The 27,840-nt window shown below is 40.6% G+C and overlaps 1 protein-coding gene across 1 annotated transcript in view; it reads left to right on the top strand.

Annotated features, from left to right (window-relative positions):
- Nucleotides 1-27,840, top strand: part of TENM1 (teneurin transmembrane protein 1) — an 828,896-nt gene that overhangs the window by 707,639 nt on the left and 93,417 nt on the right. The window contains exons 17-19 of the mRNA XM_051969260.1: nt 4,295-4,556; nt 7,404-7,671; nt 20,422-20,565. Of these exons, the coding sequence (XP_051825220.1) occupies nt 4,295-4,556; nt 7,404-7,671; nt 20,422-20,565 (674 nt within the window). The remainder of the gene's footprint in view (nt 1-4,294; nt 4,557-7,403; nt 7,672-20,421; nt 20,566-27,840) is intronic.

Consider the following 27,840-nt stretch of genomic DNA (forward strand, 5'->3'; position numbering starts at 1 on the left):
ATTTTATAGATGAGGAAACTGAAGCCTGAGGATGATGCATCCAAGGTCGCATAGGCACTGTCAAAAGCCACATTTTAACTCCATTTCCCTGCCTCTGGAGTTAGAGCTTTTTCACCTATGTTACACTGCTTCTAAAGAATTAAAGTGGGAAGCAGAACCAAGATGGCAGAGTGAAGGCAGGGACTCACCTAAACTCTCCTCCAAACCCTTCCAAAAACTTTTAAATAATGACTCTAAACAAATGTTAGAGCATCAGAATCCACAAAAAGATGGAGTCGAACAATTTCCCAGACAAAGACAATTTGGAAGTTCAGCAGGAGGGTCTGTTGCACCAGAGTGTGTCTGGAGTGCAGTCGTGTCACAGGCCACACCAGCAACAGCCTGGTCCCTGACAAACCAAGAGCAGACTTTGGGACCTCTTAATCAGCCAGTAGTGTCAGGGATCTCCAGACCTCTCAGCCCACAGATGCCATAGACAACTTGGAAAGTTGCCAGGAAAGGTTTGTCACACTAGGGTGTGAGAGGAGCCCCTGATGTGGAGCAGGCTTTAGGAGCCACTGAATCAACATCAGTGCTAGTAGTACCAGTGCTGCAGCAGCAGTTGGGGTAGCAATGAGTTCTAGAGATCTCATCCTACAGGTAAGGAGGCTGGCTGAATGGCTGATAAGAAGGAGATTACAGTGGCCTCTTTGTTGGCACTGAAGCAGGTCTCTGTTGCTTTGCCCATACTCAGATTTGGGTAGCAGTGCCAGCCCACAGTAAAGATCCCCAGAAGGATCTCTGAAAACAGCTGCATAAAACCCCTGAAGCTTGGGATATTGCACCCTCTACCCTGGATGCAAAGCCCTTCTTTAACACAGAGTTAAAAGTAGAGTCATAGGCTAGGAAAATGAGTAAACAACAGGAAAAGATTCTGACCATACAAAATTACTGTGGTGACAAGTAAGAAAAATATGAATTGGACTCAGGGCATGCAGGGCTCAAATGCGTTTTTGAAAATCAAATAAGAGAGGTAGAGAAAAAATTGGGAAGAGAAATGAGAGTTATTCAAAGAGAAATACAAAAAGCTAATGAGATGAAGAAAACCTTAAAAAGCAAAATTAGCCAAATGGTAAAAGAGGTACAAAAGCTCACAGAGGAAAATAATTCCTTAAAAATTAGAATTGAGCAAAATGGAAGCTAATGACTTTATGAAAAATCAAGAAACAATAAAACAAAATCAAAAGCATGTAAAAAATATAAAACAATATGAAATATTTCATTGGGAAAACAATTAACTTAGAAAATATACTCAGGAGAGATAATGTAAAAATTATTGGTCTATTTGAAAACCATGATCAGAAAAAGAGCTTATAAATCATCTTTCAAGAAATTATCAAGATATCATAGAACCAGAGGGCAAAATAGAAGTGGAGAGAATCCACCTATCACCTCCTGAAAGTGATCCCAAAATGAAAACTCCCAGGAATATTATAGCCAAATTCTGGAACTTCCACGTCAAGGAGAAAATATTGCAGGCATCCAAGAAAGAAACAATTCAAGTATAGTGGAGCCACAATAAAGATAACATAAGATCTGGCAGCTTCTACATTAAAGGATCAGAAAGTTTTAGAATATGATATTCTGGAGAAAAATGGAGTGAGGATTACAACTAAGAATCACTTACCCAACAAAATTGAGTGTAATCCTTCAGGGCAAAAGGTGAACATTCAATGAAATAGAGGATTTTCAAGCATTCGTGATCTAAAGATCAGAACTGAACAGAAAATTTGATTTTCAAATACAAGACTCAGGAGAAGCATAAGGAGATAATCAAGAAAAAGCAATCATAAGGGACTTAACAAGGTTTATCTATTTATATTCTTACATGGAAAGATGATAATTGTAACTCATTAGAACTTTCTCATTATGATGACAGTTTGAAGGAGTATATATAGACAGAGGGCACAGGTCTGAGTTGAATTTGAAGGGATTCTATCTAAAAAAAGAAAAAAGTCAAAGGATGAGAGAAGAATGCACTGGAGAAAGGAAAGGGAGATGTTAATTATCTGTCATAAAAGAGACAAGAAAAATCTTTTTTTTTCCACTAAAGGCGAAGAGGGGGTAGAGGGAGTGAATGTACCTTGGTCTCCTCAGAACTGGCTCAAAGAGAAAATAGCATACATACTCGATATGGATATAGGAATCTATATTATCCAGTGGGAAAGTAGGAGAGGGAAGGAATATGAGAAAGGGGAAAGGCCATAGAAGGGAGGGCATATTGGGGGAGGGGTTGAGGAGGGAAACGGTAAAAAGAGAGAGATAATGGAATAGGGGAGAAATACAATTTACAATAGTAATTAGGAAAAGAATTTTGAAGCAAGTTTCTCTGCTGAAGGCTCATTTCTCAAATGTATAGAGAACTGAGTCAAATTTATTTTTTAAAATGAGCTATTCCATAATTAATAAATGATCAAAAGATATGAAAGGGCTATAACATCCTGCATACCCTTTGACCTAACAATAGTAGCCCCTCCCTTCAAATGATTGAAACAAAAACTTTTGATGGGCTTATCTCACACCCTATTGTAGCTCAGGGTAACCAGATCATTTTGTTTTCAGGTTTCAGTGGTGCTGATAAGTATCCAAGCACAGAGAGCTAAATCAGCAGAGATACATGGTCTAGAATCAAAGTTTCTGAGTAACCTTCTACTTCTAACCTCAACTTATGTTTTTAGTACAGCTCCAAGATTAGTTTGTTCTCTATTCCTCATTTCCCCTTCTTATTTTAGTATGTCTAGATTATTTTAGATTACTGCTTAATTTATAAGTTTTTCACTAGAACATTATCATGCTGTTACAATTGTGTGACTGAAAGAAACACCAGGAAAAAGTCTAATACTAGCTTTCTTCTTTAAATCTGAAAGATTTCTTCATCAAAGTGTGATCTGTATGCCCATAATCAGTGCCATATGGAAAAATTGATATTTTATCCTTGATTCCTTGTCAAGGATTTTTATCATAAATGTCTTTTATAGAAGATTTTTTTTAAATCCAAGGTATTGCATGCTAGCATGTGTTATATGACATATGCTATTGGATGTTGCTAGTTAAAATACATTTGTGTTGTGTTGTATGCTTTTGAAAGTAATTTCATATTCATTATTCAAAGCCATGGACTCAAGGACATAAATAAAACTGATGGACTAATGTTATCTAGTGTAAATGAACCAAAGTTTGAATTTGCACTACATTTGCAACCCTAAAATCATTTTCCCTTCCTTATCCTCAGCTGAATCGTGAAGATAAATTAGTCCTTAGAATGAAGAGTATGGGGAATGGTACTGTAAATTTAGCTGTTTATTATTCACAAGGTATATCAGTTGACATAATGTAAATAACCCAAAGCAAGAAATTATCCTCAAATATTTTGCATGTCTATTTATAGTAGATTTGCCTTATGTCTACTTTTTTAGCCTTAAGTTAAACAAACTTGGAGAGGTTGTGGGAAGGTAGATATAGGAACGTAATATTGGTGGATTATAGCCATTTTGGATGATAGTTTGGAGATATATAAGAAATATGACTAAACTGTTCATACCCTTTGACGTCATAATCATGCTGCTAAACATGTGCCTCAAGGTGGTCAAACTCAGAGACCAAGGTGTTACATATAGCAGAATTTTCATAGCAGCCCATTTTGTGTTAGCAAAGACCTGGAAACCAATGAGTTTTATCCCCAACTGTTTGGGAAATGGCTAGGTATATGTTTGTATATGTTGGTCCTCATATGTGGCATATGAATGGAATGGAATAATATTACATAGTAAGCAATGGGGGATATGAGGAATTCAGGGAAACATGGAAAGATTTGTGTGAAAATCAGATGGAAATCAATAGAACATGAAGAACAATACCCAGTGATTTTACCCAGTGACTTCAGCGATGTAAATAGAGAATCACAAAAGAGAAGCTGAACTCTGAGTCATGGAAACATCATTAAAGGTCCCAAAATAGATAATGAAACATATTCCTACTTTACAGCAGAAAGACCAAGGGCTCTGGGGAGAGAATGTTGTATACTCATTTATATTGGTTGTTGATGATTAATTGTTTTTCTTTGTCGTGAGAGAAGATTCATTTTTTGGGAGAAAAGACAAGAGTATATTTCCAAAAATGACTGATACAGAAACAAAAGAACATCCCAAAAAATGAGAGAAAGGGACAAAAAGTATTTTACTTTCAATCAATTGGTCTTAGTTATTGTTTTGACAATTTTTGATAGTTTTTTTTTTTTATATTTTCCCTGTTTTAGCTTTGATCTTGTGGCCATTGGCGGGATTTCAGTCACATTGGTCTTTGACCGATCACCATTCTTGTCTGAGAAAAGGACCCTCTGGCTGCCTTGGAACCAATTTATAGTAGTGGAGAAGGTGACCATGCAGAGAGCTACTGCACCTTCTCCATCCTGTGACATCTCTGGCTTGATGAGTCCAAACCCAATTGTGCTCCCCTCTCCTCTCACATCATTTGGAGGGTCCTGCCCTGAGAGGGGTACTGTTGTTCCAGAGCTCCAGGTAGGCAAATTGACTAATGGGTTTTAAAAACCAGATAGGATTGACAGTGACGGTAAGGAAAGGGGGGAAGCTGTGATTTTTGCCTGTGTGCCAGTCATTTATATATGAAAATGATGCTTTAGCCTCAGCTCCAAGTAATTAATGGTTGCATTTTGAAAATACAGAGTAAGGGCTCAATTTTCAAGTCTCTGCCCATGGGGGAGAGAAAAGCCTCATGACCCAAACATTAGCCTGCAAAGCCATTATCTCACTCTCTGAGCTAACCAAATATAGATCTATAATAATATAGTCTGGTTAGCACAGAGTGAGATAAATATAGGTCTGTGATAATGTATTTAGCGTTGCTAGGTGGCGCTGCACCTGACAGAGTTTTGGGTCTGAAGGAATTGGGAAGTCTCATCTTCCTGAATTCAAATTGGTCCTCAGACAATTCCTGGCTATGTGATCCTGGGCAAATGACTTGATCCTGTTTGCCTCAGTTTCCTCATCTGTGAAATGAGCTGGAGAAGGAAATGGCAATTATCCCAGTATCTTTGTCAAGAAAACCCCAAATGGTGTCACAGAGAGTTAGACATGACTGAAATGACTGAACAGCAACAGCAGCAGCAATAATATAGTCTATGAACATGGCCACTTTGTGGCTCTGAAACTGAAGTCCCTTCAGAAATCAAATTCAGAGCCTAGGTCTCTACTGTCTCTCTGTTACTCAAAAGATTGGGCCTGTCAGCTAACCTAGCAATAACTTATTTTCAGGCTCTTATTGATTTTAAAATCTACTTGACTTTTGAACTTTTCTATTTACTTGTCATTGAAACTTCTAGAGAGTTTAGGAAAAAAAAAAAAACCAGTCCTTAAATTGCCAGACTAATTCCTTCTCAAAATAAGACAAAACTGACACAGTTCTTGCCCTTAAGAAACTTACATTTTGTTGAAATTTCAGTCAATCAATAAACATTTAAGCACCAGCTGTATGCCAGGCACTGTTCTAAATGTTGGGAACTGCAAAAAGAAGCAAAAAACTACCCTCAAGAAGATCATGGGGGAAAGAGCATTCAAACAAATATTCAAAGTAAAACATATGCAAAACAACTAGGAAGTAATTTACAAAGGGAAAGCAAAAAAAAAAAAAAAAAAACAAGAGGGCCTGGGGCAGGCTTCCAATAATATATGGGATTTTAGCAGGGACTTAGAGGAAGCCGGGAAGATCAGTAGGCTGAGCTGAGTATGGAGGACATTGCAAATATAAAGACTAGCCAGAGAAAATACTTTACTTTGTTGGACAGAGAATCCCTTTTGTTGATTGGGAAAGACTATGTACAGTAGGTTTTCCATTCAGAGTAATGTCTCTACCTACTGATTAGCAGTGTTCAATGGAATCAGCCCACATGTCTCCGTCCCTCATTTTCTAGTTGCTTTCTCTTAGAAAACCAGGAAAGAAAGAGCAAGATGGCATTTGATAACTATATTGAGTTACAGCTTCAATTGCTTTACAGATATCATCTAAAAGTTTGGATATCATTTTTAATAGAAGACTTGCTCAGTTAACCCTAGGATAGCACGTTGCTATAAAAAAAAAATGTCATGTTCTTGTTCACCACTGTCCTACTGCTACCATCTGAGACGGATCAGATAGCTGCTTAATGAGCAGAAAAGACAGATGGGTAGTCAGCAGGTCTGAGAGGGGAATACCAGCCCTAGGGAACAACAGAGTGACCAGGAATTCCCTGGCAAGAGGAGGTGTCATATGTTGAACTCCAAGTCCTGGCAATCATATATTGCTTCTCTAACAATACACAGTCTGTGTGGGCTGCTTCGAAATGGAAGGAGTAGAAGGACAAGTTGTCCAAGCAATATGTGAAAAAGAGGACTAAAATAAACACACTGGCCATCCTTGCCGTAAATCAGATCATTTATCACTGGGGCTATTTCTCTGACATCTTTTGCAAAATGGACATCAGGGTATATAGGATTTGACCTTAGTACCCAATTTCCATCATTTACTTCCTTATTTTCCTTCCCATTCGTAAAATGGGGAGTCTCAAGGACTCAGGTGACATTCTACCACAGCATTCAAGGTTAAGGCCCAGTTTGCAAAGGCATTATTTGCTTCCCACGGGTGCCATCTTACGACAATTCATTCCCAGAATTTGGTGCTTCCGAACACAGTGAGATGTGAGGATACAGGTTCATGAAAACTATGTAGTTCAAGGAAGACAAACTTCCCCGAAGCCATGAAGATAAAGTGTAGGGTAGCTGTAATCCTCAGTAGAAGATGTCACTGAATGGGCTTGCCTCCCAGGTCTTTGCTCCTGGAGAGCTCAGTCTAAATAAGGATCATGGAAATGGATTTGCAATCTATGTCTTAAAACCCAACAAGAAGATTGTGTGGGTATACGTGTGAACACATGTACATGTGTGAATTTGTACGTATGTGTGTAAGTGAGAGATTTCTTAAGGGGACCCAGAGCACAGAATTTCTTCACATGTAGTATGTGAGCTTTTCTACTTCCTACGAAGCAATTGTGGGGAAGATGCTTGGAAAACAGACTTTGTTCTTGGGTTGATGACCAGAGGAAATGGTTCTTCCTGATTTCCAGATCTGATCCCAAGTTAGAAGATAAGCTCAGAATATCTTGTCTCACTAAGATTCTCAATCAGTTAATCAGCAAGTGTGTATTAAGCACCTACTATCTACATAGTACTTTGTTGGTTGCTGGATATAAAAAATAGTCTGCCCCAACCTTGGATTCTCCATAGAAATGGCCATAGAAAAGATGCGTGATTGGTAGCGATATCACTCTCTGTGCTGCCCACCTAACAGAAACCTGCCTATCACTTCTCCATCAGGTTGTACAGGAGGAGATTCCCATCCCTTCCAGTTTTGTGAAACTGAGTTACCTGAGCAGCCGAACCCCAGGCTACAAAACCCTGCTCCGAATTCTGCTGACCCACTCGGCTATCCCCATGGGGATGATCAGGGTGCACCTCACTGTCACGGTGGAAGGTCGTCTGTTGCAGAAATGGTTTCCCGCTGCGATCAATCTTGTCTACACGTTTGCCTGGAACAAAACCGATATCTATGGGCAGAAGGTTTCGGGCCTGGCAGAGGCAGTAGGTATGTAAATTACAGTGTTCACTTGTCCGGATGAATTAATTTGTATTTATACCGATTATGATTCCCAGTTACTTAAAGAGTTCGGGTTTATAGGGTAGATTTCTTTCTTAAGGACTGTGCTTAAACCCAAATCACTCTGGCTCTTGTTGATTGACCAAGAGTAGGTCCCACTCCGCTTCCCACTTGGTCACTGTTTGGACCCTGGTTGGCTCAGAGTGAATGTAAATAGCAGTTGTTTCTGTTTGGGCCAGAAATCCTGAGGATCTTCCCCTCCTGGATTGATTGTTTTTGGCTAGATAAAAGAGGCCATTCTCTGCCTCATTCTTACATAGCCTTAATCTGTGATTGGGTATATCTCAGTCAAACTGAGACCTGGTAAAGACTTGACTTGAAAGGCCAAGGTCTGTTACATCCCGTGTCATCTTTGGTGTTCTCAATCTATATCTTGCCCCTGGATCCAGATGTTCTCTAAAGGGAAAAGTGAGGCAAATAACCTTGCCCAGTCTCCCTCACTTAAATCCAGTTTACCTGTAAATCATGGAATCACCTTCTTGATGTCATTGGTCCTTTTTGAGAACGGGTGGATAAACAACAAAGATTGGTGGCAATTGTAGTTTCATTCCTCAGGTCAAATTCAAGTCCCCTTTTCAGGCAGTAAGCAATGATTAAGTGCCAAATATGTTCCGGGCACTGTGCTACGAAAGAGACATACCAAAAGGGGCCAAAAAGCAATCTCTACCCTCAAGGAGCTCACAATCTAAAGGGAGAGACAAGACGTAAACAAATATATACAAAGAATTTGTGGCTTCTCATTCCTTCACTCAGGTTTCTGGGTGTGTATATATATGTATAATTATATACTTATATAAATATATGTATAATTATACATTTATATAAATCTATTTTATCTAATTATATATAATTTATATAATTATATATAAACAATAATAAAACAATATAAAAATAAATAATATATAAATAATATATTATACCCCTTTTGGTATTTCTTTTGCTTCTCAGTAAAGTCATACTCTAGGTCTTAGAATCCTGAAGTTGGAAGGAACAATCAGTCAGTAAGCATTTATTAAATACGTACTGTATGCCAAGTGCTAAATAATGGAAGTACAAAGAAAAATATCAACATTGCCCGCCCTCAGAGAGCTTACACTGTGATGGAAAAGACAACATGTATTGAAACAGAACTGTGCCAGATAAGTACAGAGAAGACAGCCTGAGAGAAGGCAATGGCTATAAGAGGCTACAGGGCTGATAATTGGGCCAGTTTCTGAAGCAAAGGAGGAGGACTGCTGTCCAGGAATGGGGAAAAACTGATACAAGCACAAAAATGGGAGGCAGTGACATGTGCAAAGAAGATCAGGAAAGCCAGTGTGTCTGGCTTGAGAAGTGCCAAGAAGAGAGTATGGGATAAGAAAACTAGAAAAGGAGGAAGGAGTCGGGTTACATAGGTTTTTAAATGAGAAGAGTTTATATCTGGTCCTGAAAGTAAAAGGAGTTCAAATTCCTAAAGGAGTCTATCAAACGGGAGAGGGGGTGGAATGGTCAGATCTGTACTTTAGGAAAAGTGTTTTGGCAACTGAGTGGAGGATGAGTTGGAGAAGGGAGGACCTGGAGGCAGGCAAAATAATTAGGAGGCTACCACAGCAATGGGCCAGGTGAAAAATAGCATTTTAAGATTGGCAAGGCCGGGAGGCAGGTAGTGGATATTCAGCTTTCTTCATTTTCACAGATGAAGAAACTCGGGCTCTGAGAAGTTGAGTAACTCGCCTGTGGTCACACAGCTAGTTATTGTTTAATTTGAATCCAGACCAAGTCCAGTACTCTTAATAGGACTCTCAGAGTGATCACGTGATCAGTTAATCAATCGATGAAGATTCATTAAGTGCTTACTGTGTGTGTGCCAGACACTATGCTAAGCACTTGGGATACCAAAAGAAGGGGGAAACCAGTCCTTGCTCTCAGATCTTATGGGGAGACAGCAAGCAAACAGATATATGGAGAGCAAGTTATATACAGGATAAATAGAAAATGATTGAGAGAAGGAAGGTCCTGGTATTTGGAAGGGTTGGGGAAGGCTTCCGGTAGAAGGTGAGATTTTAGTTGTGGTTTCAAGGAAGCCAGGGAGATCAATAAGTGGAGCTGAGGAGGAAGAGCATTTCAAGCAAGGAGGATGGTCAGAGAAAATACCCAGATACAAGCGATGGAAGTCTTGTTTGTGGGCCGGCCTGGAAGCCAGCATCACTAGATCAAAGAGTATATATATATATATGTCAAGGGGGACTTTGAAAGTCAAATGGAGTGTTTTGTGTTTATTCCTGGTGACAATAAGGAGCCAGTTCTATTTACTAAGTAGGAGGTGACAAGATCAAACATACGCTTTAGGAAAATCACTGTAATGGCTGACTGCAAGATGGATTGGAGTGCGGAGAGACTTGAGGTGGGAAAGGCCATGAAAGATCAGAGGTGATCATGGAATAGAATCAGGAAGAGGTGTGACTTTGGAAAGAATCACGTAAGCTCTAAATTCAGCCTTTAATTTTTTTCATTTATGAAATGAGAAGGATTGGACTACATGAAATCTGAGGTCCCTTCCATCCCCAGAATCAAGATCCTGTGATTCTGTGGAGATCCCCTGGAGATTCTAAGATTACCTATTGATTCCCTGAAGATCCTCGGAGAGATCCCTTTGAGATCCTGTGATTCTCTGGAGATCCCTTAGAAAAAACCTATGAGTCCCTGGAGATCCCCTACAGATCCTTTGATTCCTTGGAGATTCTCAGAAGGGCCTGTGATTCCCTGGAGGCTCCCTCCCCAGCCTACCATCTGTCTGTCACTGAACTGAGGAGTTCATGGTGAGCTATTATTATGACAGAGGTTGTATGAGGTTATGTCTAAGACCCTTCCATTAGTGGAACGTTCATAGTCTCTGGAGTTAGAGTAAATGAATTCAAATCCCACTTCAGAGGCCTGCTTTCTGTATTCTCACTTCAAAGGCCTCTGTGAGTCTTGGTTTCTGCAGCTAGATGGCACTATAGTTTATAGAGCACTAGCTCTGAAATCAGGAGAACCTGAGTTCAAATCCAGCCTCACACACATTTCCTAGCTGCGTGACCCTAGGCAAGTCACTTAACTCCAATTACCTTGCCAAATAAATAAATGATAAAATGAAGGGATTGGCCTAAAAGGCCTTTGAAGACCTTTCTAGCTCTGGCTCTACGATCCTGGTTTTGACCCTGGATAAGTTCTTTCCCCTCTCCTGTAAAATGAAAGGTTAGACAGGTAGTCTCTGAGGTCCCTCCCATTTTAAGACTTACAATCATAGGAATTAGAAGTAGAAACACTATCGTTTGGCAGACTGTTGCACTTTGTTCTAGAAGAGGAACTAAGTGACGTCATTATGTCAGGGTCGATGCCTGATCGGAACGATATAAGCTCGAAAGGCTCTCCAAAAGCTTGAGCATAGTCTCTGTGAATATTTGAAGTGGAAATGGCTCTGAGTTTGCACATCTCACATTTCTTTGGAGCTGCTGCAATTCTACTTCATTCTTGGAACACAGATCCTTCTTTGTTGCAGGCATGCCCAGACTGGGAAGTCCTGGACCTTGCCTTTCCCATGTCCCACAATCAGTTCTTCAGAAAGACTTTAACATTATATTACTTCTTCTGACTTTCTTGTGAATGTTTGCCTCGAGTTCTCTGTAAAATAGTATTTTAGGCACACACTTAGTTTTGACATTCAGATAATGTGGCCGGCCCAACAGAGTTGCTCTCTCTGCAGTAGAGTTTGATTGCTGGACAGTTCCAGAGGAGATCTCAGCATCCAGTACCTGTTTCTGTCAGGTGATCTTCAGAATCTTCCTAAGATAATTCACATGGAAGGGTTTCAGTTTCCTGGCATCTCACTGGTAGACTGTCCTGGTTTCACAGACATACAACAATGAGATCAGCAAATGGCTCTATAGACCTTCAGTTTGATAGCTGTCTAATATCTCTCCTCTCCCACACTTTCCTTCGGAGCCTCCCCAAACACTTTGCTCTGGCAGTGTGTACATCAACCTCATCATCAAACTGAGCATCCCTGGAAAATATAGTGCCAAGGTAAGTGAATTCATCCTCAGCATTCAAAAGTCACACACAAACTCTCTTTCCACTTCAGCCTTGGCTTGGAGCCTTTTCAAGTTAAATAGTTCACTCTCAGTGCAATCGCTGAGCTTCGTGCTATTTTCATTCTCATCGAAGGCATCTGACCACATTGCTGAAAACATCATGTTAAAGAGCATGGGAGCGAGCACACTCCCCCACTTCACTCCATCGGTGAGCGGGAAAACTCGAGAGCATCGTCCATTATCCAGAACCCCAGCAAGCGTGCCATCGTGGAAATGACATACGAGACTGATGAACTTCTCCAAATGACAAAATTTTGCTGTAATCTTCCATAAGCCTTCACGACTGCGAAAGTATCGGAGGCCTTAGTTGGATCAATGCAAGTTGTACACCAACCTCTGTTCTGCTCCTCGCATTTCTCCTGGAGTTGTCAGGCAGCGAGCACCACATCGTTGTTCCTCGACCCTTTCTGAAGTCACACTGACTCTCAGGTAGATGACCATCTTGCTGATGGAGGCTCAGTTTATTAGGGAAGACTAGTGAGAATCTTGCCAACAGTTAAAAGAAAGACTTCCCATCTCCGACTGTCACAGAACAATCTATTTCCTTTTCCTTTATAGAGATAAACAATGGAGGTATCCTTGAACTCCTAGGGTTCTTCTTCTTAGGGAACCTCTTCTTACCAGATAATCTAGAAGATTTCAATTTGCTTTTGTATGAGCAATAGAACCCCTGCCTTCTAGATTTCTGCTGGAATGGAACCAGCATCAGATGCTTTGCCATTTGAAAGGAGCCTAAGAGCATTCAAAACCCCCTTTTCAGTTGGCAGTTCAGCTACACAGAGACTGACTTCAACCTGACATATGAGGTCCCTTCCATCTCTAGACCTAGGATTCTAGGATCCTAGAAATTGAAACTAGAAGCATTGTACAAGCTATTGAAATGTAAACCACAAGTATCACTGTGATCGAGTATGTTTCAAATCGGTGATTCTAATGGCTGATTGATCAGTAATAAGATCAATATGAGAAAGACCTGCATCAATTAAGATAAGGAATAAAATCCTACCTAATAGTCACAAAACAAAGCCATAGGATTTTTGAACAGGAAAGACCTAACGTTCTCATTTTTCAGGTAATAAAACTCAGGTTTAGCTGTTGCACTCTCCCCTCCCCCAAGGTTCATCTAGCTAGTTAGAGTCCAAGCTTTTCTGACTCCGTGACCAGTACTCTTGGTCCTCTAGTCCTGTAAATTGGTCTAGCTGGAAACCTATGTGATGTTCAAACATGGCTCCCTGTCTCAGAATTGCATGTAAATAAGCACTTGGAGAACAGAATTTGCCCAGTTTTATCTTCCTCGTCTTTAATTAAGGCATGATATTGGGAAATAATTTTGTTTCATTTAGTTCCTTTCCTGCTCATGAAACAATGTAAAGAAAGTTTAATTGTTTAGTTAGCCCTGCTGTTGGAATCCGCATGCAGCCTTACTTAGTTAGACAAAGGGGCTTACTCAGGGGCTCTGATCTGCATCCATTATGCGAATTTTGTCAAAATAATTCCCTGTGTCCGGGTACATTATCAATATGTAATAATACATTCTGCACAGACTTCATTTTAATTAAATTAAATTGCAGCCGTTCGGAGTCTTGGAAGTTCAGGAAATCAGCCATCCACTTTTAGTGCCGCCACTCTAAACAATTCTATTATTCTTCAAGGTTATTGGCAACAACAATTGCAGAATTCTTTAGAACAGTTCTTTGGCAAGAAGGAGCACTGGCAGCTTCAGTGATGACCCCCTTCCAAAGGGTTCGCTGCACACAGGAGCCTGCTGCAACTGCGTGAGAGAGAACGGGGGCTAGCCTTCATAGGAAGAAGCAGAAAAGCTCCAGTTACTTTATGCACACAAAATATTCCTGAGGAAGATGCCCTAGTGGTGATAAATTTCCCTTCAGCCAAATGTACATCTTACCACAAAAATAGCATCTGCTGTTTTTTTTTTTTGTAACGTGACCTACTTAAAGCCATCCCCAGCTAGGCGCCCCAATATTTTGCTTTCAGAGAGCCCCCCTAAGGTGAATCTACCAACCCTCTCCACCATTTAAGAAACACCAGCTAAATTCCTGTGGTAGTCAAATCCAGTGCCCCACTGATGCACATGATGGATAGTCAGCAATTGATCCAGCACTCAAAATGTGAAGTAAGTAGCACTACCAATCCTAGCCTTCCCCCATGAGATTCCCAGTCACCCAAGCCCACCTTTAGGTAACTATTGCTTGACTTCAGGTATCACATGTGCTTCTTCCAGTAGCTCCTTAACCCTTTTTCTTCCCTTTAAACTCTGGGCTCTGAGGTTCAGGGTGAAATGGCCTCTTATTTCCAAAACATTTCTGAGCTGTGGCTGTATCCTTAGTTAATCCCTGTTTGCTCAGTAAAATTCATCTCATGGTTTTTGAACTGCAGTGAGTCCCTTTCCCATTTCTCCTCCTCTTTGAACAGCTCCCCGGACTACTAGCCAACTTATCCCTGCTTGCCTTGCAATCCTTTATCACTGGACTTCTGAAATCCTTCTAGTATATTCCCTTGTTTTCTAAGGGGATTCAGTCTGCTTCCCCCCTAACTTTAACCTCCCCCCACCAGGTTGGAAGTGTTTCTTGAAATACAGAGGAAAATGTTCTCTTATTCCATCATGAGGGAAGTCATTGGGTCACAAAGACAATGAAGCTAATGCATCAAGTCACAGGGCATAATCTCAGTTTCTGTCTTAGAGGAGAAGGGTTCTCCTGCCAAAAGAAGAGGCAAAAACGCCCAGGTAAAGAAGGAAATGGAGGATTGTGAATGTTGGGTAATATGAATATAATATGACTTCTGGAAGATTGGAGTCTTGTCAAATCAGGAAAAGGCAGGAAGGATATCTGCATTGTGTCCAGTTGCAATGTTGTCCTCCCTAGTCTAAAAGCCACCCAATCTGCAAGAGAAATGTGACCTATCATCCATAAGAATGTGGCCTCTAAATCAAAACTTCCCTTCTGATAAAGTTTTCTCACCATATTTCTCTTCTTTCTGTTACCCATATGTGATTCTTTCTCAATCTGTATAAAGAAGGAGTAAATATTGAATATTCTTTTTAGAGGCTCCTCTTGGAAGGAGAATTGTATACCTGTATTTGGTAAATTCTCACGTCAAAAGTTGTTTTTAGATATTCTTTGAATTCATCAAGATAGCAGGGATTTTGTTCGCAGTGACTCTCAGATCACTTTTGGATAACAGAACTGGATTTTGAATGATCCCACCTGCATTTTCCCTCTGCTCTTCTTCAGAATTGCTTCTAGCAAGAAAGACAAAGGATTTAGCATCTCATTTCAAACAATTAGGGAGATCTGGGGGGTGCAGGGAATAGAAGAACTTTGCAGAGTCCTTCATAAAGTATCCAATAGCCATCTTTCTGCCACAAACAAATGCCTGCTGCCTCTTTTCAAAATATAGGAGCGTCTCCATTCTACAAGAGGAAATAAGGAGCCTTGAAGACAATCTCTCCACTCTCCTGATGATCAGGAATAATTAAGTATTCCTTAAATATTCTGAAAGCAAGGAAAACAGGGGAAGTAAAGAGGCAGAGGGAAATCTTGACCAGTATCATGAAGTTAGAAGATGGAAGATGTCTATAGAAGAGTAAGAAAACATGTGAAGCTAAGACACAAATCTGAGGCTCTTCCAAAAGTCAAGGGAGTTGGGATGCTTCATACTATTCTCCCATGCCAGGGAAGCTCTCAGGAAAAAAATTCCGAAAGTTCCCAAGAGAAGTAATTCCACCGAGGAAGGGGAAAGCGTGTTGTGTAAAGAGTTAAAAGACCCTAGTCATTCAGGATGTTCTTTGTCTCATATTGGATGCAGACCTCATTTTAGATATAATCCCTTCAAGTTCAACTCAGACCTGTGCCCTCTGTCTATAGGCAAGGAGAACTTGCTGTTGTTTCAAGTTGACCAATGGCTACATTCATATCTCTCAACACAGAGTCTCAAACCACCTCCATTTTTCTCTTCTTCCTTTGATCCTTACTGAATGACTTCTCCCCAATAGCCCTTGGAGATCCATATTCTTCATTGGAAGGCAAGTAGCCACTTCTTCCTCATTAGAGAAAGGCTCATAATCTGTTTCTTGACTTTGTTTTCAGTTAGTCAGATTTCTTCTCTTTTCCTTATGGATCCCATTTTCCCACCCTCTAATGTCCTAAGAAATCAGTATTTCCTTTAGAATCTTAGATCCTTTTTTCTCATTTTTGTATTGAAACATTTCTTTCATTGTTGTTGTTATCATGTTATAGAATGTGTTTTTTTTTTCTTTATAACCTGGAAAGTGAAGAAAAGTTCCTTAAGCCCATTTGCTTCCTCTTCTAAGAGAGAGACCCACTTGAACTTTGAGCATTAGTAACAGCTTATTGGTCATGCTAAAAAAAATAAAAAATAAAAAAACACAGAAACAAAAACAAACAAAACAAACAAAAAACCGAACCGTCACACAACTTCATAACTGGTCACTACAAAATTCCGCCTAATCTCTTGTTGAAAGTGAGAGCCTCAATACAAAGTTATTATTAAATAAAATAAAATTTAAAAATAAATAAATAAATAAATAAATAAATGAATCTCACTTGTAAAAAAAAAAAAAAAAAGAAAAAAGAAAGTGAGAGCCTGAGTCTTTCCTCAGTTTCCTAGTAGCTCCAATGGAGTGCTAATCTGAGAAACCTGAAGTGCTATGTAGAACCTTAACAGGAACGATCATTGCCAACTAAAGCAATCAGGGAACTTTACAAGAGGGAACTTTAAAGAATGAGTAGATATTTTATAGATAGAGGGCCTGGGAGTGAAGACTCCACTCACAGACAACACTGTAAGCAAAAATGGGGCCATAGAAGATCACAGAGGCGTAGGGATTGTGAGTAGTCCAGTTTGGCCAGAGCAGGAAGCACGTGAACCTCCATTCCCATTCTTTCCCCCAACAGCCACTTCCTTGGTGTGCTGGAGCTCAAATAAAATGCATAATCAGTCTTCCATAAAATAGTAATGGCCGCTCAGCCCATTTCAGTTCTGCCTTTGTTTTAAGCCCCAGGCTGAGCTGTCACCAGAGCTGGCGGAAAGCCATTGAGGGCACACTCAGCAAAATAACCATGATTTTCTTTTCATCAAATACTGCAAATCCAAAATGTTTAGTTTACTGCTGCCTGGTTCATGAGGAGGGAGAACCTAAACTTGCTACTCATTGACTTTACTCTGGGAGAGTAACTAGCCTCCTTCCCTGAGTGGGCCCCTGCCTCCTCGTGCCTGCTGTCCATCAGAACAAACTCTGCCTTGTTCCTCTGAGCCACATCCCCAAACATCCCTTCAAGTCGATTGGAACTTTGGACAGCTTTCACTATAAATTATGTTATTAGCTCACAAGGCCTCCTTGAGAAAAAATAAATCTAATAAAAATTAGAGATCCTTTATTAAGTGGCTGCTTCACTGATATTTGCTGTGGCTGGGGGAAAAGTAATCGAATTGTGAGCTTTGCAGTTAATGCACTCTTTTGTGTGGGGCTGGAGAGCAATTCCGAGAGAGGATATGAGGAAAGGGGAAACCCTCATATATACTCCATCTACCTCTTATGAGCTGATTCCCTCTGCCATGGAATTGAGAGGTCCTTTAGTTGTTACTGAGGAAAAAAGAATACTATCATAACACCCAAGGTCACAGAGTCACACCATTCATTTGCAAAACAAAACAGCCCCTTTTTAGAAAATTAATCACAGATCTTTTAGTCAATCCATCAATCAACAAGTACTCATTAAGCAACTTCTTGTGTGCAAGGTCCTGTGGATATCAAGACAGAATAAAGCAGCATCTTCCTTCAAGGACTTTCTCTTTGGCTGCACTGTGTCCAGGCCAAGAGCCAACAGTCATCAAGAATGCTGGGGGCGGGGGGAAGAGAAGATGAATTACAGCAAAGTTACCATTATTTTGGAGCTTCTTTATTAAAGAAGATTTTTAGATGTTGCCAAAAATGAATGAATGAAAAAGCATTTATTAATAATTCATTAATAAATCATAATTTTATCATTGTTCTATTCTTCTATTATTATATATTAATAATTAATATGATAATAGTGTGTAATAAATACAATTATTAATAAGCTATTACATGCCAGGCATTCTGCTAAGCAATAGGGACACAAATATAAGCAAGACCTTGGTCTTGCCCTCAAGGAGATGATATTCTGTTGGAAAAAGTCATCTCCAGATACCCAAGGGTAAAAGGCTGGGTTCTGGTGGGAGAGGGATATGGTGAATGGTGGAAGTGTAGGCGTGAAGGATTCGAAATCACCGGGAAGTGAGAAACACCAAGATGTCCTGAAACATCCTTATTATCTACCCAGGATTATTTCAGCACAAAAAGTCATGTCTTGCGTTTGGCCCCCAACATGAATATATTACATGCAGATCAAAAGAAAAACGTGAAGGATCTCAGAAAAGAGAGAACCTTCAGTGCAGGGGCCTTTTCCTAGTAACACTTATCTTAGCACTGAAGCTTTTTTGGTCATCTTAGCTTGAAGGAAGAAAAACTGAAGTCAATCCAAGGGATGGAGAGAGGAACGTGAGATTGTGGTCCTCGGATGTATGAGTGTCACGCAGAAGAGAGATTGCCCTCATTTTGTGTAACTTCCAAAAACCAAATTAACACCATTGAAAGTTGAAGGGAGGAATATTTCCATTCTGCTCTAACGAAATCTATCTGATAGTGGAACAAATTACCTTAGGAGGTAGTGAGCTCCCCCATCACTGAAAGTTTTAGAGGATCAAATGAGATAATATTTGTCAAGTGCTTAATCCAGTGCCTGGCACGGAATAAGCGCTATGTTTATCCCTCCAGGGGGAACCCTGGAGACAGGATTGCTGTGTTGGGTGAAAGCTGGGACTAGGTTGCCTCAGAGGTCCCTCCTGGCCCCAAATTTTAGTAATTCTTCTCGCCATATTAGAATGGAGTGGACAGTGTCAAAAATGGAGTGCTCAAGATCAAGAAGGTGCCCATTTCACTAAAATGGCTCTGAACCCCTTCGGGTCTTTTTAGATGAAAAAGTGACAGGCTTTTACATGTCGGGTCGTCTGCATGTAGCTGGGCCAGTCTTTAGACAATACGTGCATGACCCAGCCTCTCCAGCTGGGTTTGAGCTTGGCACTCTGCTGGCTTAGCCATCGAATTTCCAGGGTCACCTCCACACCACAAGGAGACATTAGAAGAGAATGTTATTGACATGGAATGCATTATGTAGATTTTTTCCAGCTGTTTTCTCTTCTTAATTATGTTTGGTTGGGACTAATATAAAAATAAGTTCCTGTTCCCTAAGCATTAACAACTAATTGGGGGACAGTTTGGGGAAGGGAGGAAACCGGTGTCCTCCGTGCATACTAGGTGGTGAAGGGAAGCCAACTGGAGCTTAAAATGGACCCCTGATAATCTACTATGTGAATAAACCCCATGTTGATAATGGCAAGCTTTGTGTTTGTAATTCTAGACGTGGTTTGGCTTGTCTGCAGTCCAGCTCCCCCTAAACTCCTTTTTACCCAACCAACCATCTTTTTTCCTGCCACCCAAAGCCAAAAAACACAAAGCACTTTGATTGAATTTTCACTTCCCAACCATGTTGTACTGGCCCTTGTTAGAGTTGGCCTTTATGCCCAGTTTGCATAACAGAGTGCTAAACGAAGGGATTGGATTCTCTGGGGACATCTGCCAATGGGGAAGAAGTAGTTCTACAAAAACAATAGCAGAGCACAAGTAGGGACTATGTGAGACTGCAAGGGGCAAGGAAGACAGCTGCCGGGTATGTAGTGTGTGATAAGCCAGGGTTTTGCACCACTTAAGTGGATGTGAGCAGCTTTGAATTTGGGAGCCTGAAATTCAGGAATGCTCTAAAAGCAGTTTTCCCAAAGGGGACCCTAATAAGCAGAACCTTATCTTTCTGAGCTATGCGAATCCCACTATCTGTTCTTATAGACATTCAAGGTACCATATTATACACTTCCTATCTCAATGGCACACCAGTGTTTCAAGTTGAATGTACAACATCTGTGTTTCATTGGAGCAGTCGCCAAATGGACCCTGGATGAGAGCCCGTTGGTTAGCTACGTGCAGGAAACTGAAGTTACCCATTAAATGGGGAAATTTCATTTGGACAAGTGCAAGTTTTATCACTGCTATGTGTAAGCAAGTGTCAGAGAATTAGCCCTGTTTTCCTCCTTGCATTTCCCAAGTGCCAGATTCCCCTCCATTATGCCCATAGTTTGGTCTTTGCTTTTCCCTGAATTCCTCCTCTCCAGGAGTAGGAGAACTAGGCCGAATCCTGTAAACATAATAGGTACAGACTTTTGAATGGCCCTTATTTTCCAGTTTGTTCATTGAACACTGACCATGACTGGTATTATTTGCCAGGGAGTGGTGGGTATGGGTATATCTGCATCCTATTGTATCATAGTCATTGCCCCAATCCGAACGCAGTGCAGCTATGGAATCTTGGTGTCCACAGGATTCTCGCTTGCTAGAAAATGAAACGGTGGAAGCAAATTGTTAACGTGCCATTATCCATCTTTTTTGCAGTATCAGTGGGATATGAGTATGAAACCTGTCCCAACTTTATTCTCTGGGAGAGGAGGACAGTTGTTTTACAAGGCTTTGAGATGGATTCTTCAAATCTCGGAGGCTGGTCCTTGAATAAGCATCATGTTCTGAATCCCCAAAGTGGTGAGTATGGTGACCCCAATTGGTTTGTTTTGTGTTGAGGCTTTTGGTAATGTGATGTATAAGGCAATTGGTACGCGGGTTCCCGATGAAAGGATCAAGAAGCGACTGTGAAAGAGCATCATGGTATAAATAAAGCAAGTATATTGCAGGAGAAAATTCAACCAATAGTCCCATCAGTCATGAGAGAGAGAGAGGCCCCAAACCAGCACCCAAATAGCTAACCCTGATAGCTAGGGGCGTGGTAGGCCACGATAAGCCTTAGAAATTCAGGGACAAAATGCCATGATAACTCTCTGGCGATGGAGAACACTAGCCTAAATGCTGAGGAACTCAAGCACCTCACCCCAGGAGTGGTTTATGCACTATTGGGACATTTGAGGGGTTATTTTCCTGAGAGTAAATCCCTAAAGTTGGGGGAACAAAGCATAACCTATGAACCTGGACCTCTTTGACGATGAAATCTTCCCTAGAAAAGGATGAAAGTCTTCTACAGAACATCAGAAAAAAGGGAAGGCACTTGGTTAGGAGGTGCCATACACGCCTTCTCTGGCCAGTGGCTGGGAGAAGCTAATTTGTAAGAAACAGGAACTCAAGCAGAATAGCAAAGCTTAAGGAATGAAAACATCTAAAATAAGGAACATAAATAGGACCCATACAGAATGTGTTCCTCTGAGGGGCAGTCATGCATTGGTAATCTGAATTCTCAGTCTGCCCTTTTGGTGGCCCAGATTCACAACTCAAGACTATATTGGCCTGTGGGGGAGGTAGAAAAAGTAAGCATTTGCTTTTCATTGGCATGGTAGTGGCTGCCAGAGCCATTCACGGTCCCACTCGTGACAAGTCCATTTATCTGGGGCAAAGTATCCCGTCAGCACAGTTAGGCTGGACACTGCCAAAAACTGACCCCTTCGGGAAGAGACAAGAATCATCTTCAGGTTCGAGGGAATTGGGATAATGTCATCCAGAAATCCGCTGTAGGATATACAGCGGTAGAAAAGAAAAACAATTCTGGAATCTGAAAATGTGGAGTTATTATTAGGGACTAACTATATCCTACCTCTTTATTCCTGCTGCTCTGGCTTACCATAATAGATAGATATTCAAAATGTTTGGCTTAGCAAATATTTTCTTCTTCTCTGCTTATACCAGTTATCTACTGGAAACAAAAGAGCATTATTGAGTAGTTAAGTATCTTTGTCAGGGCCCGTAGGAACTTTCTGTGAAAGGAGGAAAAGAGGTTTGGGATACTCCCGTAGTAACATAAATTGCATTGTACCAAGTATCTTGAAAAATTTGAGACTGACTTTCTATCCTCTTGTGGAGTCTGATTTATTTTAGCCCTCTTTTGATCCTAGGTGATCCTTAGCTCTTGAACTGATATTCGTATAATGTTTTCATACTACGCAAGGGTCAGGCGAATCAGGTTAGAAATGGTCAGGTTAGAAAACTTTCCTGAGCCTGCTTTTCCAATACTTGCCACTAATCCTAGGCTGGAAAAGAGGCAGTGCTTGAATGTCCTGCTCAGAACTACGATTACAATTTCAGCGTATCTTATGGGGTCCTACTAAGTGGGCAACGTGCCCATCGTGTCAGTGATCATTTCCAGTGGCAATGTGATGAATCTCCTCATCAGATTTCTGATCTAGTATAATTGCAAAATCAAAGTAGGATGGTGGTCCAATAGTCCAACGGTAATGTGTCCGATTAGCCTCAGTGGAGTCCACCCCTCAAAGGAAGTTCAACTCTTAACAATATTGCCGGGGTTATTAAAGTATATATACTAGCATTGTGTAGTTAGTGAACTACTCTGCATCCATATGTGTCATGTGTCTATTAGTCTGCAGCTTTGGTTTAGCATTCTGCAATCAGCAGGCTAGCCCTCTCATTTTGCAGATGAGGAAGTGGAGGCCAGGGAAGGAATATGACTTAATCCAAGTCCCACAGGTAGTACACAGCAGAATCAGGACTGCAAGGCAGGCCCTCTGACTTCAAAGCCAGTGTGCTCTCACACCGTACCAGGCAATTTCTCCAGTTTCTGGATCCTCGATTCTCTTCCTAAGCTTCCAGACCCACATCTCATTCATTTTATTTTCATTTTTTTAATTAAAGCTTTTTATTTTCAAAACATATGGACAGATCATTTTTCAACATTGACCCTTGCATGGCCTTGTATTCCAAATTTTCACCTCCTTCCCCTCACCCCCTCCCTTAGATGGCAAGCAATCCAATATATGTTTACGCCCACACCTCATCGCATTATGATAGTTAAACCACATATTAAAGGGATAAATTATTAGGAGTTAAATAATAACAGTATAGATAAAGCTTAAAACAAATAGAAACTAGTCAATCAATAAGTGAGATCCTTCAACCATACTTTCATGAAACTATGCTATCCAGGATACTAAAAAGTTAACAGAATCTCTTATTTGCATTCAGATTCCTTGAAGATACGCCATCAAATTCATCTTGCCTCAAGTCAATTCTTTGAGAGTAAAATTACTATTCCAAGTTCACATTTTCATTATGGTCTAAATATAAAATCTAGCATTTGTGTAATGCCTTCAGGTTTACTAAGGATTCTACATGGGGTATCACATGTTGCCCTCACAACATTCCTCTTAGGTAGTGGGTTTTATTAGCCCGATTTTACAAGTAAGGAAACTGAGGCTATGAGAGGTGACTCACCCAGGGTTGCAGAGCTAGAAATGCCTGAGGCAGGATTCAAACTCAGGACTTTGTGACTCCAAGACCCATACTCTATCAGCTATGATACCTAGCTGTCAGGGAGCCTGATATATATCCCACTCACCCACCCCATTCTTGGGATCCACGTTGTTTTCAAGAGATACCCACTGGGTTCTATTTTCTTGCCTTCTCAAAGGCAACGATATATGATCATTCTTCCTTTACCTCTGACGTTGTGCCCTTGAATGGGGCACAACCACCTCCTCACTAAAGTCTGCTTATTACAGACACTCATTTATCTGGAGGGTCCCCTAGGCTTATAACCGTATAATAATAAAAATAATTTTTCAATCAAGGGAAGGAAAATGGATATAAAGGAACTATAATAATATCTGACATTAATGCTGTGCTTCCAGGTTTACAAAGTGTTTTAGAGGCATATATGCCTCACACTCAGTCCTTGAAAAGGGATTTTTTTGCTTACTGCATCATCAAGTATGAAAAACAGTCGGACTTCCAAGGGCACTGACTTTTTTATCCCTTTCTATCGGGAAAAAAGCCACTCTTCCAATATGGGCACAGTATCTTGCCTCACTGTGGTCCAAACCTTTTCTGATCCACATGCTGTTGTAGTTTTTCTATCTTTTGCTAATTTTCTTCTGTTGTTTGGGAATCATTTACAAGTCACCTCTGTATTTCAAAGCAGGCCTGCGTGTGTGTACTTTATTCATCAAAACTAATGCAGCAAGACTATGAGGCTTTTTCTTCTCCTCGCTCCTTGCTCAGATGCTCAAGACAAAAACTAGGGTCTTGCACAAGGGAATTGATGCAATTTATTTTTCCAGGGTCTGCCTTTATTTGGAATTTCTTCCTCTATTTCCCAAATAGTCTCTGTTCAGATCAAAAGAGGCCCAAGAAACTGGTCAGCAGATGAATAAAAGGGGTTCTGTGTGTCCAAGGGATGAATGGTCACCAAAATGGACAATCAAACCACAAAAGCCAGTCAGAGATGAGAAGAAAGTCAGGGGACCCACACGGAAGCTCAATGGCCATTGGGCCAGGGATTCTCATCTCATTGTAGTTTCCTAAAACTACATCATCCAGTTTAAAATGAATCTCAAAAAAGCCAGAGCAAAAGAGTTGATTGTTTCAAAGAAAAAAAAAAAAAGAGTAACCTATTCAAAGCTACAGAGAAAGCCAAAAATCTAAATCATCTTTATCCATTAGTCACAGGAAGTAGCAGCAGTGTTTTCAAATCTCATGACTGTCTGTTGAATTTACACTTATGTGGGGGTCTGGAGACCAAAGATGCAAGTATTGGGGCAATTCACTTTCCACTTTGGAGATTCTAACTTAAATTTTCTACCTCAGTTATTCGGAATTCTTTCCCGGTTTGCGCAAGTACATATAGCCTGAATGAATGGCCAAAAACAGACGATGACTTATTCCCAGGCAAGACCTGCCTGGGAATTCTGCCACCATACCTGTGGGAACTCAGGAAGATACAACTGACCGCATTCATTTTCTCCACATTTTAACTGTTCATGGAAACAAGTAGAAACATCTTTCAAGAGTTTTCTCAATTTGGAAGTTTTTCATGTTGGCAATCGTGTTTTACCAGATTCTTCCCAACATATTACGTTCTCACAAGTCTTAGAAAACAGAAGTTTAAATTGACTAAGCAAATATAATTCAAGGTATACCTTGATCATAATGGAGAAATTTTAGCTCAAATATGCAAATCATTATTGATCAAGGTGAAAATTAGCCTAATCACCTATATATGGGAAATTTACAGTAAATAAGTCTCTCTCTGTCTCTTTCTCTCTCTTACACACACACACACACACACACACACACACACACACACACACACCTACCTCACAAAAGTAGGCATAGAAGGAAGATATATAAAACTACAGGTCATGACAGGGAAATACACACATACATGTTCTGATGCTGCAACTTACAGCAACATTGTGTCTGGGAATATGGGAGAGAAGAAGAAGCAGCTCTTTCCCAGAACCTGGTTGCTTGGTTGAGCTGTTCTTTCTGTGGAGTGCTTCGGAGCACTTTGGTGGCTAAAATGAACCAAAGGCTCTTAACTGCACAGTCCTCAAAAAGGGGGGGGGGGCGCGGAACTTCAAGAAAGGCAGGTGCTCTTGTCCTCTGAGACCATCTTTAAGCCAAAGAAAACAAGATAACATGAAATGCCCTTTCTAAGACAAAAGGCCGCTGCAGAAGGGAACCCCCAACTTGCCACAGCCAGATGTGGGGGAAAAGAGAGAAGTCACATGGGACTGTTGTCTGGGTACAGGGGTCTAAATTTTGTAACATCTGGATCCCAAGGTAAACAGCCTATGTCCGATTCATCCAGAAACCCACTACAGAGAAAGACGAGGAACTTGCGTATATATGTAACAAGCCATTGATAGGCATTTAAATTCAAACAGTGGTAGACACTGCTCCTTTTGGAATCATTTCAAAGCCAAATTTCCCTCTTTTAAATCTACGCCTTAACCTTAGTAACTAAACTGTGACAGTAATGATTTTTGCCAGCTTCTCATTTTACCTGAAAATATTAGTCTGATTCCTTCCCACAGACAAGCTCATTTACATCATAAAAGTCTTTTGAATTTTAAATTTCTTGACATATCAAATCTCATGCTGCAACTGACCTTCCCATGTTGACCAGACACCAGGAGCAAAATTCTACAACTGAAAGTTATGTGAACCTTTTCATTTTTGCCAAATTTCACAAAACTTCTGAGCTCAGTCTTGTAGCACTCTGAAATTTCTGAAACTTTTCTTTCACATAGACCAATGGGCCTCACATCCCCACTGCCTTCTAGCCATATTTCAGAGGAGAAGACTGACTAATCCAAGGTCACATAGGTAGTAAGAGACAGGCCATAGGACGGGGTAACTCGAGCAAACCTGTGACCTTAAGCTTGAGTCATTAGCCCTGACTCAAGATGAAATTCTCCTTAATTGGCCTTATACAAGACATCTGAAAAGAGTGCAGCAGAAATAAACTAAGGTGACACCATATCTCTCACCCTGGGAAGGATAGAGGCTGAAAGAGGTGAGTTTTGGGGAACCGGCAACTGAAGTAGAAAAGCAAAATTTGAAACATGAATACATGTCTCTCACATAGGATGTAAGTAGAATTAATACAGGATTTAGGATGAGGCTTGAAGCAATAATATAACTGCTTTCCATTACATGGGTTGCCTCTTGGATATCTGTCTGTCCATGGTTTCTTTGAGCTTTCCTTGAGGAAACTGAGCTACTACCCTCACCAGTACCATCAAACCACATTCATCATAGCTGTAATGCTGGTCTTGCAGTCAGCAAGAGTTAACTTCAAGTCACACCTCTGACAGTAGCTGACTACTTGACCTTTTAGAGCCTCAATTTCCTCAACTGCAAAATGGGGATAATCTTATCTCTAGTGACACACAGAGCTCTGGTAAGGCTCAAGTGAGTTACTGACCTGAAGAGAAAACTTCCTTGCTTGCTTTCCAAAATTCTACAACTGAAAGTTATATGAACCTTTTTCATGTTTGCCAAATTTCACAAAACTTCTGAGCTCACTCTTACAGCTTTCGAAAATTTCTGAAACTTTTCTTTTCTACAAACCAATGGTCTTTATATCCCAAGATTTCTTACCCAAAGCTGCCTTTTGATGCTTCTCGAAGAATCGGGATGTGTTTTGCCGATTTAAAAACTATGCAGATGCCATTGTTGTTATCATCATTCTATCCCTTTTTCTTCCTCTTTTTTCAAAGAAGAGTTCAAAGTTCATTTCTGTCTTCAGAAAGTATAATGGGTCAAGATCACAAGGACCACTGAGTCTCATAACTGAACGGGACAACAACATTCATTGAAAATGTCAGCTTTTTCTTTTTCTGTTGTCAAAAGTAGAGCTAGAGTTTAAATAGTACAAATCTGAAAGGGCATGTGTCACTTATTAAATTATTAGGTTTTTTGCTTTGATTGGAAATAGTTTGACATTTTCAGAAACCACTTCTTCCTCGCCCACTTTTCTTGGCTCATATGGGTTGTCTTTTCCACATGCTTGTCCTTGACATTAAACACAAAAGAGGGAATTGACCTCAATCAAGCCCACCTCCAGCTGTGAGCTCCCCTGGTCGGTATCCTCTTACAGTTTACCATTCACCACCTTCAGAGTTCAGGAAAAAAGGAAATATGATTGAGGAAATTTGGCTGGGGGGGGGGGGGGGCTGGCTCCTGACTTGATCGAATTGGTTCCTTCCATGCTAATTCACCATTAATTAGTTTTTCATTCATTGGTGCCAAATTATTTCTCAGGGTTTCTTCTAAGTCAGAAGCTTCACGTTGGCCAGCTCTTCAAAAGGAAGCATTTGTTCATTTTATCATTACATCTGAAGCCCCCATGCTGGTCAAAGAGCCCATGGGAATGCCGGGAAGCAGGCCTAGAGCCAGCTCAGCCATTGTCTTGTGGTGTGACCTTGGACACAAACACCTCTCCTGAGGTGCTTTGCTAATCTAAATCCCACCCACAAAAACTGTTTTCTAAGTAGGAATGATAAATCCAAAAGA

Source organism: Antechinus flavipes, chromosome X (assembly GCF_016432865.1).
Source record: "Antechinus flavipes isolate AdamAnt ecotype Samford, QLD, Australia chromosome X, AdamAnt_v2, whole genome shotgun sequence".
Classification (NCBI taxonomy): domain Eukaryota; kingdom Metazoa; phylum Chordata; class Mammalia; order Dasyuromorphia; family Dasyuridae; genus Antechinus; species Antechinus flavipes.